The sequence below is a fragment of the Clytia hemisphaerica genome, unplaced genomic scaffold (genome assembly GCF_902728285.1).
Source record: "Clytia hemisphaerica strain Z4C2 unplaced genomic scaffold, Clytia hemisphaerica genome assembly, whole genome shotgun sequence".
In the NCBI taxonomy this organism is placed as follows: domain Eukaryota; kingdom Metazoa; phylum Cnidaria; class Hydrozoa; order Leptothecata; family Clytiidae; genus Clytia; species Clytia hemisphaerica.
In genome coordinates, this window is record NW_027103417.1 from 348,366 (window position 1) to 368,582 (window position 20,217).

General features: G+C 36.9%; 1 protein-coding gene across 1 annotated transcript; it reads right to left on the bottom strand.

Annotated features, from left to right (window-relative positions):
• Positions 1-722: 722 nt before the first annotated feature.
• On the bottom strand, positions 723-20,088 carry LOC136797668 (BSD domain-containing protein 1-like). The gene is made up of 11 exons (XM_067054255.1): positions 19,948-20,088; positions 5,543-5,615; positions 5,170-5,289; positions 4,953-5,034; positions 4,340-4,464; positions 4,165-4,219; positions 3,862-3,968; positions 3,426-3,597; positions 2,307-2,936; positions 1,586-1,758; positions 723-1,166 (listed from the first exon to the last, which is right to left on the bottom strand). Exons 1-11 carry the CDS (start codon positions 19,992-19,994, stop codon positions 1,134-1,136), a joined length of 1,617 nt encoding a protein of 538 aa, XP_066910356.1. The 5' UTR covers positions 19,995-20,088; the 3' UTR covers positions 723-1,133.
• Positions 20,089-20,217: the final 129 nt, after the last annotated feature.

A 20,217-nucleotide genomic window follows, 5' to 3' on the forward strand; every position in this document is an offset into this window, starting at 1 on the left:
AAGTTCATGCTTATCCTTTCAATAAAAACAATTATACTGTATGATTTCACTTCTTTTCGAAATATCAATGATACCAATAATACTAATAATGCACCAACACTTAACATTTTCCAACTTCTAATTGCATGCACTGTTCAAAAAAGACAACATAACCCCCGTTTTTAGTAATAAGTTGGAGATTTGATATTTCACAGAAAAGTGCTACCAAGGGGTATTTCGGGTCCCATATCTTCCGAAGGACTTTTCTGTTTGCCTTGAAATTTAACAAACTTCTTAACCTAAGGTTGAACTACCACTGGTGTAAAAATGAACGTTATAGCATAAGTAGAAAAATAGCTCAATTTTTACAATCGCAAATTAAACCGCTAAAAATCGCGAATTTTTCAACCAAAAATACATTCAAATATAGCGCTTTTGATTCTCTAAAACAAGCAAAAAAAATTTCCATAATTATATTTGACTATCAAAAGTTACAGGCATTCTTGTTTCCACTGCCAATTATATCTGGACAGACTTTAGTATCATTATTTTGTTGAGATGAATAAAACGATGAAGTAGTTTACTGACAAAGGCTTTCTGATAAAGATTGCAAAGAAATATTTCATTTAGAAAAAAACAGCCTCACGTCAATATTCTGAGCAATCAAATTAGGTCAAATCCGCAAAAATTGAAAAATTTCACTTATCATTAACACAAGGGATAAACGAAACAATCAGCAGCAATACTATAAAGAGTGTTAAATTCAGATTTTTTTTTCTATTTACAAAAAAATAACACTAAAAACAACGAAAAAACAACATAAAAAAATAAAGTATATATGAGTTGGAAAATCTAAAGTAGGTCCCTGGCTGTTTTAAAATCTGAAACGTTCTTTTTTAGGTTATTGCCCGACTTTAAGTCAGCTTCAGGTGCACACCATTCACATCTGCATTCTAAACATGTTAATTGATAAATAAAATGCTCTACGTAATCTAAAACATTTAGACGTATTTCTGAGTTCAATTCATGTCAACTAAGAAAAAAACGATAAACCGAAAAAGTTACCAGAGGTCAGTCTTAAATTATAGGACAGATTGATATTAAAGTATAATGAATAAAGATATATTTTTCTTTTGTCATCGTAATGACGTCATTCATTCCCAATTCTCCCAGTCATCATCTTCATCCTGTACAAAATATAAATTGGATCAGTTAAACACACTTTAAAGGAACTAACTTTTAGCAAATGAGGGTTAAATTGATTATTTTCTTGCCTAAAAATGAGTGTTTTATACAAACATTATGAAAAAAAATCACCAAAGTTGCTAAATAATTCTTGCAAAAACAAGATCCCAGGTACCCTTCTCAAATTGAAGCCTTGTCTGGCCCTGTTAGATATTCTCAGAGCCTGAAGAAGAGACCCTGAATAGCGGTACATCTCATTTTTCGGAGTGACGACATTGTGACCAGCAGGAACTAAGAGTGTTGGTTTTAAACAAAAAGAAAAAACACACTGTTAGAATAGAAATTCCAGTGAACCAACAATTAAATGTGCCAAAAACGAAAAAGATACTCAATGGCAACTCAAGAATATCTATCTTTTTACCTCTAAGCCACCATTAGCAGATTTCTCTTTGATATTTTGCACCATTTTTTGTAGTTCTTCATCATTGACGTCATCAATTTCATCAAGGTCAATATCAAAATCATCATCGTCGTCAAGATCATCAGCTTCACTTTTATTGATCAACACACCACTAGAATTGCTTGATCCTCCATCTGTTACAAAAATAAGAATGTGTATCTAGCACTGACCTTTATTTACCCTTGACGGAGCTATATCTTCTTTTTTTGCTTGAAAAGTGGTACCTTAAAATGGTAGAACTACCCGGGTCAATTTATAATTCAATGAAATTTTCTGTTATTATTTGGTAGTGCCGCCATTAAGGCACCAGTTTCGAAAAACTCTGATTAGAGATTTTGCTTGGCTAGGATCAAGAAACTTTGACCATCATAAATGTTATCTTCTCATCCCAAACAAGGAAGGGATAAAATTTTGTTTAACCATTAAAAAAATTAAGGAGGGTTTCCAGATCCTCTGCCTGTAAGTATTTGAAGAAAATCCAAAAAAACGTTGTTGCTTGTAAGGAATATATCTTTGAAGATAAGACTGATAACAGCAAAATTTTGTGATTAGTATTGTCTGCCTGAACAAAGGATGGTACAATGCTTTCAATGAAAAGAAGGTGGTAAAAATATTCCCGATATGAGAAGTGTCAAGTTTTCAACATTTAAGAATGTAGGTTAAAAACGTTGAAATTGCATACCTGAAACAGGCCTTGAATTCTCACTTTTAATTGTCTGTTCACCTTTGATTTTCTTAACTTTCATATTATCTTGATCATCAATACTCATCCAAGAGCTAACACTTGCTGTTTCAGAAATTTCCGAAGGTTTATTTGTATTTTCAAGCTCAGGGGTTAAACGTGTTATATCACTGTTGTTTTTAATTTTCTTTGGAATAACCGAATTAATTTGATCAAAATTTTCTTCAACTTCAAGTTCTTTGTCATCTTTTATCGTTTCGCAAGATTTTTCCATGGCTTTAGGTTCACTCTTAGTATCCAAGTCTACAGGAATAACAGTCTCTTTAGGAGCTTCTGAAACAGGCTTTGACATCTCGACAGGTTTGGTGTCTTTAACTACAAAAGAATGTGTTTCTTTAGGTTCATCCAAATCCAATTTAGGTATCTCAACAGAACTAATCGGTTCATCACGCATGTTTTGTACAGGTGGAGACATCATCTGCAAAGCTGATGGCTCGGTAATGTTTTCTGGTGTTGTTTTATTTTTTGTTATATTTTTATCATCTTTTATAGGAGTTTTTTGTATTTCTTCTTTGTTTGTTTCTTGTTTTGTGGAAGTTGCAGCAATGCTAGTTGAAACCACTTCAATATCTACAAAGAAATTATCATAGAATAAGTTAGATTCTGATAATCTACAATCTTTCAAGAAATATATTGAGAATTCCGGTTATTTTGACGTTTTTCGAGATTTAAAGTTTGGGCGAAAAAGCCAATTTTGGGCTATCTCTTTAATTTAATCGAATATTTCTTAAGTCTTAAGTCTAGCGTTAAAACTCAGAGTTAAAACTCTACCCTTCGAACCTACTTTAGAGCACTTACAAATCGATTGTGGTTTCAAAACTTCCTGGGGAATTTCCCATTTGTCTCAAATATTTCTTGAAGGATTGTAGCCCATACCAACTTTTGTCAACTTTTGCCACAATCACATCACCTGGATTATTTCCTACCTCATATCAATAAGGAACAAAAAAGTCTTAAGACAAATAAAAAGATATAAACTCAATCAAAGACTATGATTTAAGACTTCTGAAAGTGAGAAGTCATGACAAAAAAAAACCTGAAAGAAAAACATATCCATACCATCGTCATCATCACCCCAGCCCCCATCATCACTTTCATCACCATTATCATGAGTTGTTGATTTCTTTGCACGTTCCAATAATTCTTCACGTTTTCTCTCTTCAGTCTCCAACTCAAAAACTTTGAAGTAATAACGTTGCCAAAATGCAGTGTGTGATAACACATCTGGAACCTATAAAAATTTAGTTTCAAAGAGGTTCAATAACAGCTACCTTTCATAAAATAAAAATCTTATCAATGACTTGTGTGAGTACACAGGTTTTCATCATTTATATAAAATAAAATATTGCTTGAAGATTGTGCCAGCAAGAAACACCACGTAGCAATTGTAAGTTAGTTCTTTATTTCTTGATATAAAAATAGATTGAACAAGAAAAACAAAGTTTTCTCAGTCAAAACAATTCAGTCTTTAAATCTATTCTTAAATTAGTATTACCAATTTTGAATACACCGCTCGAACAGCGGAATTTTGTGTTAAAAGATTTGACATGTCTTCCTTGTGTTCATCAAGGGAAAACACCTCTAACCAATCATTGAAACTTCCTATAAGGCAATAAAACGAGAAAAAAAAATTAATAAGGCCCTTCCCATTGTAGCTTATAGAGATTCTACAGGAGCATGATAACACAAGAATTCTCAACTGGTTTTGAAAGCATAAAAAATTGTCAGACAACACTTTTCTGTTACTAACAGTAATTTTACTTTTCAAATAATGTGAAAAGAACGAATTGAAATTCACCTTCAGGCTCATTGCAGTATGTTCCTGGATCTGTTTGAAGCATATGCAATTTTTCCTAAAAAAGATTTAAATTTTGTTGAACTTTTAAGTGAATTGACGTGAAAAATCTGTGTCAATGCACAGAAACGATTATTATTTATATTTTCTGTAAAACTAACTTGAAAATTAAATTGACCTGTTTTCTATTGTAACCTTGAAGGGAGAAGGAGCCTTCAGCTAATGTGATGAATTCTTCGTTAGAATCATCAGGTTCTTGTATGGACATCAATTCAGACATTGAATGTAAGACCTTTGATAACCCTAATAAAAAAGAAAGCGTCTAAATAAACAATACATACAAAGTCACATATCACTCTTAGAAAAGATAAAAATATACTATTTCCACACATGTAATTGTGATGTGTTATCTTGAGAATAATAAACATCAAATTTATATTTATTGGTGGACTTGAAACCAGACAATCTCAATCGAATGGGATTGATGATCAAACTAATCGAACAAAATCGAACCAGATCAAATGCAATTGAACTATTGAAACTCGATTTATGAACGCAATTGAATCTGAATCAAATATTACCCCAATCTTCAGGATCGTCGATCCCCTTCGATTGAGATTGTCTGGTTAAAAACATACTAAGCATATATAATTTATGGCCTATTAGATCATGACAATTTAGAAAGAAGGCTTCCTTGTTTACGAAAAATTTAAATAGAATGTATATATGTATTGTATTGATTGTGAGCAGAAAAATAATGACATAAAAAGACACAAACACAAATTAAAGACCTTTCACTCCTTGTGTCACAAGTTCTGTTGTATTCATTGTATCCCCCGAATCATCCTTTTCTTTTGTTGTGTTCTCTTCTTTCTGAATTTAGGAGAGAAAGCTCCAATCAAGAAATTGTTTATGTTCAAATCTTTAGGAAAATTACTGTCAGAATTCATTAAAAAATATCAATATCAATGTGTTAAATCTTCTCTTTTAATTGTATCAAAAGTGTACCTGTTGAACATGTTCATCGAGTTTGTCAGCAGTTTCATTGATGGCAACTGATGTATCCCCTTGGATTACTTCAACAAATTCATTCAAATCTTTCTTGACCATTTCCAAAGTAGAAGCAGACTAAACAGATACATATACAGATACTATTTTATATCCTTATCAAACAATTACAGATGAAGAAATCATATTATAGTAAAAAATTTGATATAGCTCAATTTATTAATACATAGCGATTTTTCTTTATTCTGAATTTGTTGGAATTATCTTTATTTATTATATTGTCTAGTCCTTTTTAACATAAAACTATTTTTATTGCTAACAAATTGATAAACCAACTGACATGACAACTTAAGATATTATAGGAAGCTCTAACCTTTTCTTTGACTGAGTCAATCCATCCTTGACCCCAGCCACCCCACCAGGAATTTGATTGGTCATCACTTGAACTAAAATTAGAAAATTTATGATTCAATTCTACAGTAAATTTTTTTAAAGACATTGTTTTAACGTATCTCCCACCATTTACTTGCACAGTAAAAGAAAAGAATTTTCTTTTCCTCACTTCAGGCGCAAGCAAACACAATCTTAGAGAAATTCTTTGTCAGCATAAGAGACTGGCCTCCTTTCTATATCATACAAAAGAATCTTTAAAACTAAAAATATTTTTTAAGTCATAGTTTTTTGAGAAACTTTCAGAAAAGTGCCCAAAAAATTATCCCATGACTTTGGAAATGGAAGAAGGAAAGGTTTAAAAATACCTGTAAATACCTGTGTAACTTAAGGCATATCCAAACTACCATATTAAGTAAAGGCAAAAGCGAAAGAGACTGGGGGCCTTATGCGTGATATTTAGCATCTAAACAAGTGAATAGGATGAAGATTTCATAAGTCCGTGTTAAAAAATAAATTTTTCGTTTCTTTTTAGAATTTAGGAAAAAATTGCTTTATCAGTCGGGTGTTTAAGATATAAACTGCAATTATTGCTCTTTTCGACAGTTATTGCCGAAAACGGCAATTTTTTCAACGGTGAAATGCTGAATGAAATGCTGAATCAAAAATAAAAAAGTAAATAAATGAAAATTGCCGTTTTCGGCAATTATTGCCGTTTTTGGAAATAAAAGTAGATTTTATTATTGAACACGTGGTATTTGACACCCTTGCGATAAGTAGGCCCACTGTGCCTCATTTAGTTTTGTTTTCAACTAGTTTTTGTTGGAAATAGGATTGACTGAGAACACCCCTGTAGGGACCGCAATGATTTTTTCAAATTGTTTTTAGCGCATTGAAACCATGCTCATTGGAAAGAGCATCAAAAAAGAAAAAAAATGAGGGGTCATTCATCAAAATCGGCCTAGCCGTTCTCGAGATATGAAATTTTCTATCTCCTGAAAATGACCCTTTTTTTGGAACGATTTTCGAGGATTTTTGTAAAAATCATAGTTAAATAGGTTTAAAAGTGAAAATCCGGGGGTTATGTCGAAAAATACATTTTTTGCAATAACTTTACTTCTATTAATGCTATAACATTGAAACTTGGCACGAAGGTTCTCAAGACAAAGTTTTAATTTTTCATCAATTTTCTTTTTCAAAATTCTCGTTTGCCGTACGAATGAATCGAAAATATCCTGTATGCCGGAGAGCTGGCAGATTGTCACTCTCCGTGGACTTTGAACTTTCGAATTGTAAACAAACACGCGCTCGACAATTCTGTAGAATTTCTCCAATACCAATAAACTTTGAGCCAAAAAAGACAGCAGAGCGCGGTTGAAAATGTTAATTTTTATTAACAAAGAATATGTAAAAAAGGTTGAAATTTCATATTATCTTTGTCTTAATGCCGGGGAGGACAGCTAAAGCCCTCAAAAGTGGCTTTTTCCCAGAAAAAACTGAATAATTTTTTGTAGGATTTGATTGGGTCAATGAGACAAAAAAAACAAACAGCGCTGATCTCTTCCAGTTCCAAAAATGTATAACATCATGGGGGTTTGAGGACGCGCTCACCTGTCTAAATCCAATTTTCTGTTGGTAGGTCGTCTGCCATTCAAAATTTTACAAAATTGCTCATATTTTCATAAAAAATAAAGTTATGGCCACCAAACTTTTACAGGACATTTATTTAATGATAAGAATGCTTCTAAAACTTATCCCATGGTTATAGGTGGTCTAAAACCTAAAAACAACATTTTGGTCGATTCCAACCATTTTACCCCCGTCTTTCGCGGTCCCTAACCCCTGAAAGTGTTAGTGAAACAGAAAAGCTATCTCAAGTTGAAGAAAATCAGTCAGAAATAGAAGACTTAATTGCTGAATTATGTCTGAATACTTCATCTAAAGCAGTGAAATCTTGTTTGCGAAAGTATCAATTTGGCAAAAGTGTAGCACAGATTGAAAAGGACATATACAAAGAGAAGGTTGAATTGCTGAAAGAGACTGCAGAATTTTTAAAAATACAGCATTTCGAGGATAAAACAAAGAAGGCGTTATCACACCTGATAACCTGTAAAATCCAAAACCTTCTTCCAGACAATTGTTCAGTTTGCAAAAGAAGGTATCGTATCAGCCGATTCTCGAATGTGCCATTTGTGGCCAAGGGGTCCACAAACCTTGTTGGTTAAATCTTGCATCAATTGCTACAAATGATTTCAACCAACCTTTAGATGCGGATGTCTTCAAAACCTTGGTCAACCCTCTAAATCTACCAGGAATGTTTTACATTTGCGATCCCTGTAAAGTTACTACCATTCCAAGTGATGAAGAAGGGAATAGTAAGCGTAAAAAACGTACAAAAAGTACATCCCAAACTCAGAACAACCATCATCCAATAAATACTGAAGCTCAGGATACAACCCTTACAGTCACAACCGATTCAACAACTGATGTTGATGTTGTCGACATTGACCAGTCATCTGATTATAATTTCTCTGCTGGTAAACAAAGTGAAGATGACGAAACCAACAAAACAAGAAGAGGCGAAATCAAAGATAATGAAAAGAAATCCCAAATCTGCAAATTTTACAAAAGTGGAACATGCAAGCATGGCCTAAAAGGAAAGGAATGCAACTACACTCACCCTAAAATGTGTCGCAAGTTCACACAACATGGAACAAGGCAACCAAGAGGATGTAACCTTGGAACTAAATGCAAGGACTTTCATCCAAAAATGTGTTTAGATTCCCTTCGGAAAGGAGAATGCTTTTCAGAATCCTGTCGTTTTGCTCATGTAAAAGGAACAAAAAGACAACCTCCAACTGTGAAAAGTAGTGTAGCGCACAATAACAAACAATCAAACAATAACAAACAAGAGCCTGGTCATTTTTTAGATATGATTCGTCTGTTGAAGGAAGAAATTCTGGAAACACTGGGACAGAAAATCCAAGACATTCAATTTCAAGTACAAAACCTACAACAGACTCATCAATTACCTCAACAACAGACTCACCAAATACCTCCACAACAGACTCACCAAATACCTCCACAACAGACTCATCTGATACCCCCACAAGGACTACCGCTCAGACCACCATTTCAAATCCCTCAACTACCATTCAACCCAATGCAAACATTCCAGTAGTGAATAGCTTTGCATTTTTTAACATACAAGGGCTTTGTCCACAAACAGTACCCAGCAAAGTTCCCTTTATTAAAGATAATGTTTGTAATGAAAACCAACTTTTTGTTGGATTGTCAGAAACTTGGTTATATAACCATAAAGACGCAGAACTTAAAGTAGAAGGTTTCACTCCCTTCCGATGTGATTCAACAAGAAAGAAGAAATCTAGAGGCAGATTTACTGGTGGAGTTTGTTGTTATGTCAGGGATGATATTGCAGCTTCATGCGAAAAAATCTATTCTCACTTCGCGCCCAGTGTACAACTTCTTTGCCTATACTCAAGCATCGAAAATCTGGCTATCCTGGTAGTCTACCGACAACCTGACGACAAAGCAAATGGTAATCCTTCAACCGCAAATTATTTTATCATTCCTATCAATGGTGTAAAAAATGCACTTTCAAAGTTAGAAACCGTACCAAATATCATTTTTGGAGGTGATTTCAACCTTCCAAAAGCAACTTGGCCTGAGGGCCTTCCAAAATCAGGATGTACTATCAACGACCGTCTTATTCTAAACTCTTTGAATCAGTTTTGCAACGAATTCTTCATGTCACAATATATCGATTTGCCAACACACAAGGACGGAAATACATTAGACCTTGTTTTCACTAACAACGAACAAATAATACACAGCTACACAACAGTACCTGTCTGTATTGCAAAGCACATCACATCACGAAATTGTACTAGTATCAACAACTCTGAAAGTTCAAAACTCCTTTCTGGACGACGATCAACAAGAGCCACGCACAAAATTCAACACACTGAATTATTTTGCTGATGACATTGATTGGGAAACTATTAAAGATGATCTCAAATATGTCAACTGGCCAAGTGAGTTCGATACTGAAGACCCAGATGTTATTTTGGAAACCTTCAACAACATATGCTACAGAATATGCGAAAGCAGAGTTCCTGTGAAGGCCAAGACCACATCAAAAACAAAATCAAAAGCTGAGAGATACCGTCACTCTCTTACAAAAAGAAGAAGAAAAATTACAAAAAAACTTTTACACACCAACTCCAAATCCAAGAAAGACAAGATAAAAGATGAACTTTTACAAATTGACAAAAAACTTCAAAAATCTTTTAATGAGTCAAAGCGTCACGTGGAAAGCAAAGTGATTGACTCAATTAAAAAGAATTCAAAATATTTCTTTACCTATGCAAAAAAGAAATCGAAAATTCGCTCTAATATCGGACCCCTATTAAATTGCAATGAAGAACTTACACAAAGAAGCAAAGAAATGGCTGATCTCTTAGCCGACCAATATGCTAAAGTGTTCAGTAAACCAAAGCAACCACAACCACAACCTAACCAAGACAAAACAAACGTCAAGATTGATGAGATTAACATAACAGAAGACTCCATCGTTAAAGCAATAAATGAGCTGTCTCCATCATCTTCTGCAGGACCTGATGGATTTCCAGCTATGTTTCTCAAAAAATGCAAAGATGAGTTATCCGTTCCACTGTGTTTACTCTGGAAGAAAAGCCTAGAAATAGGTCTTGTTCCAACTGAACTGAAAAAATGCACCATAACACCAATTCACAAAGGAGGAAGCAGATCTCTGGCTGCCAACTACAGACCTGTTGCACTCACCTCGCATGTGATAAAAATTTTCGAGAAAATATTGAGAAATCATATTGTAAATCACATGAACAACAATGACCTTTTCAATCCAAACCAACATGGTTTCAGAAGTGGGAGATCCTGCCTTAGTCAGCTTCTCGAGCAACACGACCTCATTCTTGACATATTACATTAGATGAGGGTTTGAATGAAGATGTTGTTTACCTTGATTTCTCAAAGGCTTTCGACAAAGTCGATCATGCAGTTGTACTTGGGAAATTAAAGCAATTGGGTATATCCGGACCAATCCACAGATGGATTGAATCATTCCTTACTGAAAGATATCAAACAGTAATAGTAAATGGTGTCAAGTCCAAAGCCCAGAAAGTAATTTCAGGAGTCCCTCAAGGCAGTGTATTGGGACCTCTTATATTTCTAATATTGATTGGTGACATTGATGAAAAAGTACTGTACTGTATATTGAAATCATTTGCTGATGATACACGTGCCACCAAATCAATCAAAAACACAAAGGATGTTGAAATTCTTCAAAAAGAACTAGAAAAAGTCTATGACTGGACTGAAGAAAACAACATGAAACTAAATGACACAAAGTTTGAACTTCTACGCTATGGTCCAGATGAAGAAATAAAAAACCAAACTCACTACAAATCCCCTTCAGGAGAAAATATCGAAAGGAAGAAATTTTTGAAGGACCTGGGAGTACTAATGTCAGATGATGCTGTCTTTACACATCAAATAAATTCAGTCATTGAGAAAGCAAAAAACTTGATTTCCTGGATTCTGCGGACTTTCTCTTCGCGTTTACCCCAACTAATGATTACTCTTTACAAATCATTGGTTATTCCAGTCATTGAATATTGCTCAGTCCTATGGAGTCCAAGTGCTGTCAGTTCTACCCAAAGATTAGAAGAAATCCAAAAATCATTTCTCGAAAGAATAACTGGCACTCCAAAAAACTATTGGGATTGTCTGAAAAAGCTAAAACTTTACTCACTTCAAAGAAGAAGGGAGAGATATCGGATCCTGTATACATGGAAAATAGCTGAAAATCTGGTTCCAAACATCAACAATAAATTTCAATTCAAGGAACTCCCAAGATTGGGAAGGATGTGTGTTCGCACCCATAGTTCAAAACTACATGATAGCACGCTTGTTGTGCAAGGTGCTAAGTTATTCAATTCAATGCCCAAGAGTATTAGAGATATGAAGAATGTTACAGTCGAAAAGTTCAAAAACTCTCTAGACAGGCACCTCAGTTCGATCCCAGATGAGCCACAGATTCATGGTTAAACAGGGTGCAGGAGAGCCGACTCTAACTCCATTCTTGACATGAAAACTGTTTAGCTGCCGACATCCTTCCTTTATTCAGGTTTGATGGATGCAGCATTGTGGTGTGAAGCAGAAAGTTTCTTGCCAGAGCATGAAGCTCGAAGACAACCAAAAGTAACCAAAAGTAAGTAAATGCAGATAGCAAAATCGAGTCATATGTAAACAAATTTACAACGGGGTTTTGGTATCTCTTTCTGGCTGTATTTCGGCATCAATGCAGGATCTTTTAACATATTATTTTAGAACTTTTCATGTTATTGAGCAATGAAAATTTGAAAAAATCACTTTTAAAAATCTGAAAAACCTTTTTCTCAATGCAATTTTACTATTTTCAAACACCTCTAACATTTTTGCACTTAAAAGGACAACACATTTTGCAGATTCAGCATTTCATCGTTGAAAAAATTGTCGTTTTTATCTTAAAAACCCAACTGTTTATTATGCTGTCTTATAAATCGTTGATGACAAATATTTCAAAAAGTAATGATCAAAATATAATGAAACTTACAAAGATGCATCCCATAAAGTGGAAGCAATTCATAAAAAGTTTTGCGAAAGAAAAACTTTTGAATTGCTTCCACTTTATTGGACCTTTTTTTAAAGAGGCAGCCATGTTGACTAATTATGTACTCCAGCATAAAAACAATGATACAGCCATGCATAATTTTTAAAATATGAATTGAATTGAATTGAATATATTTTCGCTGCAACACAGCAGGATAACCCCTTACAAAAAAAAAAAGATTTCTCTAATTACAATGGGGAACCTAGAAGAAACTGAAAAATTATTACAGAACTAAAGAAAAAATGAATAAACGATTATCATAATATTAATAGTGACACAAAATAATTAATGAATATAAGAAATATTTTTACTTTTATTTTATGAAAATTTCTTTGAGTAGTTTTATTTATAAGGTTCTTCCTGTTACACAATGCATGATACAGTAATAGACCTTTTCGCCTTTCCATCTGCCATCTTGAATTGTATGCAAAAATATAGGAACGAAAAAGCCGTGGTTGGATTTAGTTGGAAAATATGCAAAACATATGCAAGTTTACACAAAGATTAACAAGCAACATGCTGAATGGACCTACCAAATGATTAACATCAGATGAAAATAAGAAAAAAGTGACAATAATTGTACAAAAATTCAGAATGGAAAAATAAAGCTTGTGTGTTGAATAATGTAAAATGGTAAAAAGGAATTTCCCCAAATACGAAAATCACTTGAACCATTAAGGCCCAAAAAACCTTTTAAGCTGTTTTTTGCCCAAAATAATTTTCCTTAAAAATCTGGCTTCGTCACATTTTGGGCATTGCCATTTTGCATCATTGTGCAAAAAATCAGAAAAAAATTATGAGTCAACATTGAGAAAAGCTATATTTTCTTATTTGGTTAAAGGGAATTTCCCCAAAATACGAAAATCCGTCTTTTAAGGCGAATAAGAATTTCCCTGGAAAAACCACTTCAGCCATTCTTTAGAGAATCTTGCCCTCCATCTTTGAACAAAAAATCAGAAAAAAGTAATGACAGGATTTTGCACAAAGTAAAAAAAACCCTATTTTTAGGCAGTTTTTGGCCCAAATTTGCCCAAATATATTTTTTTTCGAAAATCAGGCTCCGCAACATTTTAGGCATTGCCATTTTGCATAATTGTGCAAAAAATCAGAAAAAAATAATGAGTCAACATTGTTAAAAGCTATATTTTCTTATTTGGTTAAAGGGAATTTCCCTCAAAATACGAAAATCCGTTTTTTAAAGCGAATAAGAATTTTCCGGGAAAAACCATTTCAGCCATTCTTTAGAGAATCTTGCCCTCCATCTTTGTACAAAAAATCAGGAAAAAGTAATGACAGGATTTTGCACACAGTCCAAAAAACCCTATTTTTAGGTAGTTTTTGGCCCAAATTTGCCCAAATAAATTTTTTCTCGAAAATCGGGCTCCGTCACGTTCTGGGCATTGCCATTTTGCATCATTGTGCAAAAAATCAGAAAAAACTAATGAGCCAATCCTGAGAAAAGCTGGTAACAGACGGACGGACGGACGGACGAACGAACGGACATGGGTTAATTTATAGGACCTCCACCGGGGCACCCGGAGGTAGGTCCAAAAAGACAACAAAGCGTCTTATAAATAAATGTTATAATCATTAGAACAATAAAAGATGGAATTTCTTAACCCAAAAAGAAATATTTACCGAACAACAAAAGCCTTTTAGGAATTTGTTCTTAAAGACATTACATATTCTGTTTTCATGCCATTAAAAAATTCCACAAAGACAGAGTACACACATCAACTTTCAAAACTACTACCGTAAGTTGGTCTAATGTCGACATCCGTCTTGTAATTTCGACATCCTTCTTTATAGATAGGAATAATAAGAAGGTCGAAATCACTGGTAGACTAAAGATTTTTTCTCTAATCGCGCTAATCAAAGTCAATCAGCGATTCCGACCTTCCCCAGTTTCTATTGTTCCTATCTCTAAAGAAGGGTGTCGAAATTACAAGACGGATGTCGACATTAGACCAATTTACGGTACTGAAAGCAGTAATTATGACGTCACGCATTCAGCGTGTAGTGACCTACCTTGATAGGTTTATGTTGAGCGAGGCAAAAGCCTCTTAGTTGCAAGCTTGGCAGAGAGTGCAGACGTCTTTCATGAAGAAGAAGAAATAGTTGTAAGAACTGAACTCTACCTTGTCAATTATTTGTGTCACTCCCTGTTTGTTGACCCCCCAAGCACTTCGACTAAGTGGGTACTACATTGGCGACGAATAGACTTATGTTACCCAGTTCCAGATGATCAACAACCTAAAATAGACTCTTGTAGTTTCCAGAGTTTCCAGAGAAAAATTCCAAGTTACGCTTGCTTCCGATCGAACCAGCCACATTTTGTCTCGATAAGTCAAATCCAATATGGCCGCCAGAGGCGCTCTCTATTCCGCCCTCCCAACCTTCAAACGCCCACAAGACGCGGGTGCCGCCCTCGATTCGTTCGATAAATATATCAAGAGAGCAAACATGATTTTTGATACGGAGGACATTGACGAAGATAAGAAAAAGAAAGCTCTTTTGCAACTCTGGGGTGGAGACGAAATGATTACGTTTTTCGAGCACGAAGGAAAGGTGACGACAGAAGATACATACGCAGCCGCAATTGACAAAATCAGAAATTCCTTAAAGGGACAGATAAACGAAGTTTACCCGGTATTTAAACTTTTTAACGAGATGCCACAAGGGCAGATGCCGTTCACCGAATGGTACACAAAAGTTTTGGATCAAGCAAAGCTATGCAATTTCGCCACCTACACTGCAAAGAAAGCCGCTCGCGACGCCATGACGATGCAGACGAATAACAATAAGCTCAGGAAACATGCCCTCGCGGAGGGTGCAAATTTCGATGATTTCGTTAAATACGGAATAGCGCTAGAATCATCATCGACACAAGCGCAAAACATTGAGAAACAGGAGAATGTTAACTGGATCGGCAGTAGAAGAGGACCAAGAAGACCAGACCCACCGAAACCGAACATCACGAGAGATTCGATCGGTAGGGGAAAGCAAACCGAAAGTTCCCCAAAAATTTGTGACTTTTGCGGATATGAACGTCGGAAAGCCCACTCAAAAGGAAAGTGTCCCGCAAAAGGGAAACGTTGCAATGATTGCAAGAAGAAGCACCATTTTGCAAAATCGCCAGTATGTCCTGGTGCACCAGAAACAGATGTTAATGCCCTTGACGAATCGAGTGATTCGGACGATGAACAACTGATGGGTCGCATTTTGACCGTGAACTTCATCCTCTGGTGAATGACCAAAATGAAATTGAAATGATCGATGTGGAAGCCAATGGTACGTGTTTGAAAATGAGAGTCGACTCCGGATGCAGAAAGACTCTGATCCCAGAAAAAGACTTTCGCAAGTTTGCCAACACGACCAGACTGTATAAATCGAAAGTGAAGCTCCGCCCGTATGGTACTAAAGACCTGCTGCGAGTGAAGGGTAGGGCAAAGATCGAACTGACCACTAGCAGTGGAGCAACAGCCGAGCAACTCGTTTACGTGATAGAAGGAAACCACACGGAACCGCTCTTAGGTTTAGAAGCATCGTTAGAGCTCGGTGTCTTGGAGATTCACCCAGAAGGCCGCAGAGACGCCAATGATCCGGAAACGCCAGTATACCACATCAACGAACCAGAGAAAGTCCCAACTTCAGTGACTGAAATCATCGACAAGCATCAACCTATCTTTGAGGGAATCGGCAAGTTCAATAAATCAGAAATAAACTTTGATATAGACGGATCGATCAAACCAATGATACAGAAGGAGCGGCCGATACCGTTCGCTTTCAGAAAACAAGTCACGAGCCATCTCAAAGAACTTAGAGACAATGACATCATCGAAGGCCCGTTAGACCCAAGTGTTAACCTCGACTGGATCTCGAACGTTGTCATTACAAAGAAACCATCCGGGCAGATACGCATGAATTTAGACATGCGTCACGCAAATATTGCCATCAAAGAAAGCCATATTCCCGTACCGACTGTCCATTCCTTGCGTCACAAGCTTAACGGCGCCAAAGTATTCACAAAGCTGGACATGAAACATTCATTTCATCAAATGCCACTCGGTGAGAAATCGAAAGAACTTACAAACTTTTACACGCACGAAGGCATCTACCGATTTAAGCGTCTTGTCATGGGTGCTGGACCTGCCAGTCAAGAGTTCCACGAGCGTTTGCGGCAAAGTATTGTAGACCTCGTTGGTGTGGAACAGATTGAAGACGATTTGCTAGTTTACGGAGAGACCCAGCATGAGCATGACCTCCATTTGAGTGCTCTACTTGATCGATTACAATCCCTCGGCTTAACACTTAGACGAGAGAAATGTGTGTGGAGTGCTCCAGAAGTTATTTGGTTTGGGTATAAGTTTTCCAGCGAAGGTATGTCTGCAGATCCATCGAAAGTAGAGACTATCGTCAGACTCGCACCACCAACCAACGCAGCGGAAGTAAAAAGTTTCTTGCAGATGTGTCAATATAACGCCCTCTTTATGTTTGGAGAGCCAGAGACTTACAGTGACATTACAGCACCGTTAAGAAATCTAACGCGTAAGAAAGTTCCATTCCACTGGGATCAAGCTTGTCAGGACGCATTCGACAAACTGAAAGAGGGTTTATGTAGCAACCGAGTAATAGCACCCTGGGCACCCGATCGAAAGACGAAGCTTGTAGTTGACCGAGGACCGAAGGGTATTGGCGCCACATTGTTTCAAAAGGAACCCGATACTGGACATTACAAAACAATCAACTACTCGAGTAGATCGCTAACAGAGACAGAACAACGCTATGCTCCGATCGAGGGTGAAAGCTTAGCTATCCTTTTCGGCGTCACGACCAACCGAATGTATCTCCACGGAATGAAATTCGACACAATAACTGATCATGAGCCGCTGGTCTCATTGTACAATAATCAACGAAGACAAGCCCCAGCTCGCATCGAGAATCACCGATTGAAGTTACAACAGTACCGTATGACCGTAAAGTATGAAAAGGGAAGCACCAATCCGACAGATTACAACAGTCGACATCCATTGCCCATCACTGAACAACAGAAGATGCAAGCCAGTGAGGAAACCTTCCACATCAATGCTATCATCGACGACGATATTCCCGACGCTATGACCTTCGACATGGTTCGAAAAGCAACGAACGCCGATGACCAGCTCGCCCGCTTGAAATTTTGCATCCTTGAGAAAGGATACATTCCGAAGAATGCAAACGACTTACAGCCGTTCCGACACGTATTCGACGAACTTTCAGTTGCACGACAAGTCGTTTTACGAGGAGAACGACTCATTATTCCGGAAAGTTTGCAGCCTGACGTGATAGCTCTCGCTCATGAGGGGCATCAAGGCGCATCGAAAATGAAGCGTTATCTCCGATCGAAAGTTTGGTTTCCCAACATGGACAAGCTTGTGGAGAACTTTGTAAAATCTTGTCATGCATGCTTAGCCGCTACACCTCAACAAAAGCATCAGCCGCTCATCACGACGAAATTGCCAGAAGGACCTTGGAGACACATTGCCTCGGACTTCAAGGGCCCAATCGCCAAAGATTACTATTTCCTGCTTCTCATTGACGAATACTCTCGATTTCCAGAAGTGGCTGTGCTAGATTCTACCGCCGCCGACACGGTGGTACCTCATTTCGACCGAATTTTGGCAACTCATGGCATTCCAGAGAAGGTCAAGACGGACAATGGTCCGCCTTTTAACTCGCACGACTTTACAAATTACGCAAAGAAGCGAGGTTTTAAACACCAGCCGATTACACCAGAACAACCTTCGTCGAATGGGCTGGCAGAAAACTTCATGAAGATGCTTCAGAAGGTAGCCCACACCGCCTATGTCGAACACAAGGACCCAAAAGAAGCGGTTCACAGATATCTTCTTTCGTACCGGGCGACTCCTCATTCAGCCACTGGAAAGTCACCAGCGGAGATGTTGTTCAATCGACAAATTGCAACCTCTGTTCCAATGATGAAAAAGAAGGAACAAGATCGATCCGTTCTCGAGAAAGATACAAGTTACAAGGCCGCCATGGCCAAATACCATGACCAACGACGACACGCGAAGCCCATTGACATCGACCTAGGGGACAAAGTCCTTCGCCCTCAAAAGAAGTCTACCGTCAAGACTCCTTTCGACCCATCACCATTGACTGTGGTGAAAAAGAAAGGTTATATGCTCACCGCCGAAACATCGAAAGGCAAATTTGTTACCCGTGCAGCAAACAAGTTCAAGAAAGTCCATGAGCGCGATCCGTTTTTCAGACGCGCACCAACACGAAATTACGTCGACGCCGACTCGGATGATGATTTTCCGTTTCGTCATCGTCGCTATGATAACGATATTAATCCACCATTGCCCGACGACCGCCCCGTGGACGACACATCTTCGGGGAGCGAAAGTGACACGATTCCGTATCGAGAAGGAGAGAGTGAGATGGAAGACGTTGAGGACGTTGACCGTAAAAATTCAGGACTGAAAAGACGACGAAAAGCGCCACGTTATCTTGATGACTACGAGTTATAAAGTAGTCATTAATGTATATAAAATCTATGCCTTGGACTGAGAACCGCCAATAGCGAAGGCACTGTACATATGTAAATACCCGAAGGAAAGGAGAGGTGTAGTGACCTACCTTGATAGGTTTATGTTGAGCGAGGCAAAAGCCTCTTAGTTGCAAGCTTGGCAGAGAGTGCAGACGTCTTTCATGAAGAAGAAGAAATAGTTGTAAGAACTGAACTCTACCTTGTCAATTATTTGTGTCACTCCCTGTTTGTTGACCCCCCAAGCACTTCGACTAAGTGGGTACTACACAGCGGGTTCAGATCGATGTTTTGATTTGATCGTTTGGCGGTTCTATTCCCAGGAGAATAATTTACCGTCAGCAGAATAAGGATTATTTTTGTACCTTCGTGGGTGATTTTTCACCTTGAGTTTATGTCTAATGTTATGGTTTTTTGAAGTGCTTGTTCTAAGAAGTGGGCGAATTTGATTATTTCTAGTTTTCAAAAGAAGCAAATTTAATCTTTCTTCTACAAGATTACACTTTAATATAATGCTAATTATGCATGTAAGTACTTTCTTTTTGCATATGTTTTGCATACTTTCTAAGGGAATTTCACCACGGCAATTCGGCCACCATAATTTTTGCATACAATTCAATATGGCGGGATGGAAAGGCAAAAAGGTCTATTATGCGGCATGCATGGCTGTATCTAGCGTCAAAATGACGCTAAGCGTGGGAAAATCGATATGTATGTGAGTGGCCCCTGATGGTGAACGAAATATTGTAAATTAGAGATAGATTGTTAAAGATATTAATAGAGCCTATATCAAACACTCACAATTTTTGAAGCAATGGGAGCTATGCTGGGAAATCTTTTAGTGTTTCGGGGCACAAAAACGGCACTTTTTGCTCCGGACATTTCCGGAGCGCCGGGATGGTCATCCGTGGTCATCCTCATTTTTAAAGGGACGTTTTACGAATTAATTAATACGGTTAATAAACAATAGAGAAGTTTTTTATTTGCCAATTCATTTTCTTACAATTTTTGACTAAGTCTGGAATGTTCTAAACGTTTTTGCCAACAAAAATCATAAAAAAGAAACAAAGTTTAGACCTAAACTATGGAGATAGAATGGGGGTTGAAAAAATGTAAAGAAGATTACCTATCTTCATTCTTCTTTTTGGAGGAAGACTTATCCTCTTCTTCCATCTTGAAGCACTACATAAACCCTTTATTATAGATTATTACAAAGACATCTCACAAAAAAATTAGTTGAGTTGGTTTAAATTGGTTTTTGTCAAGAAAATGTCAGCATAAACATAAAAATTGTCAATCCAGTCGTGGCTGCAATTTTTTTTGTTATTCATTGGGTTCACATGGAAGCAATGGGAATAGAATTTTAACTGTCAAGTAGTTTTAAGCAAGACTGTCC

Coding starts and splice junctions, on each gene's coding strand:
- LOC136797668 (XM_067054255.1), bottom strand. CDS start 19,994: ATGGAAGAAGAGGATAAGTCTTCCTCCAAAAAGAAGAATGAAGATAG. Junction 4,220..4,339: donor AAGGTTACAATAGAAAACAG/GTCAATTTAATT, acceptor AATCTTTTTTAG/GAAAAATTGCATATGCTTCA. Junction 2,937..3,425: donor CTGGGGTGATGATGACGATG/GTATGGATATGT, acceptor ATTTCTTTGTAG/ATATTGAAGTGGTTTCAACT.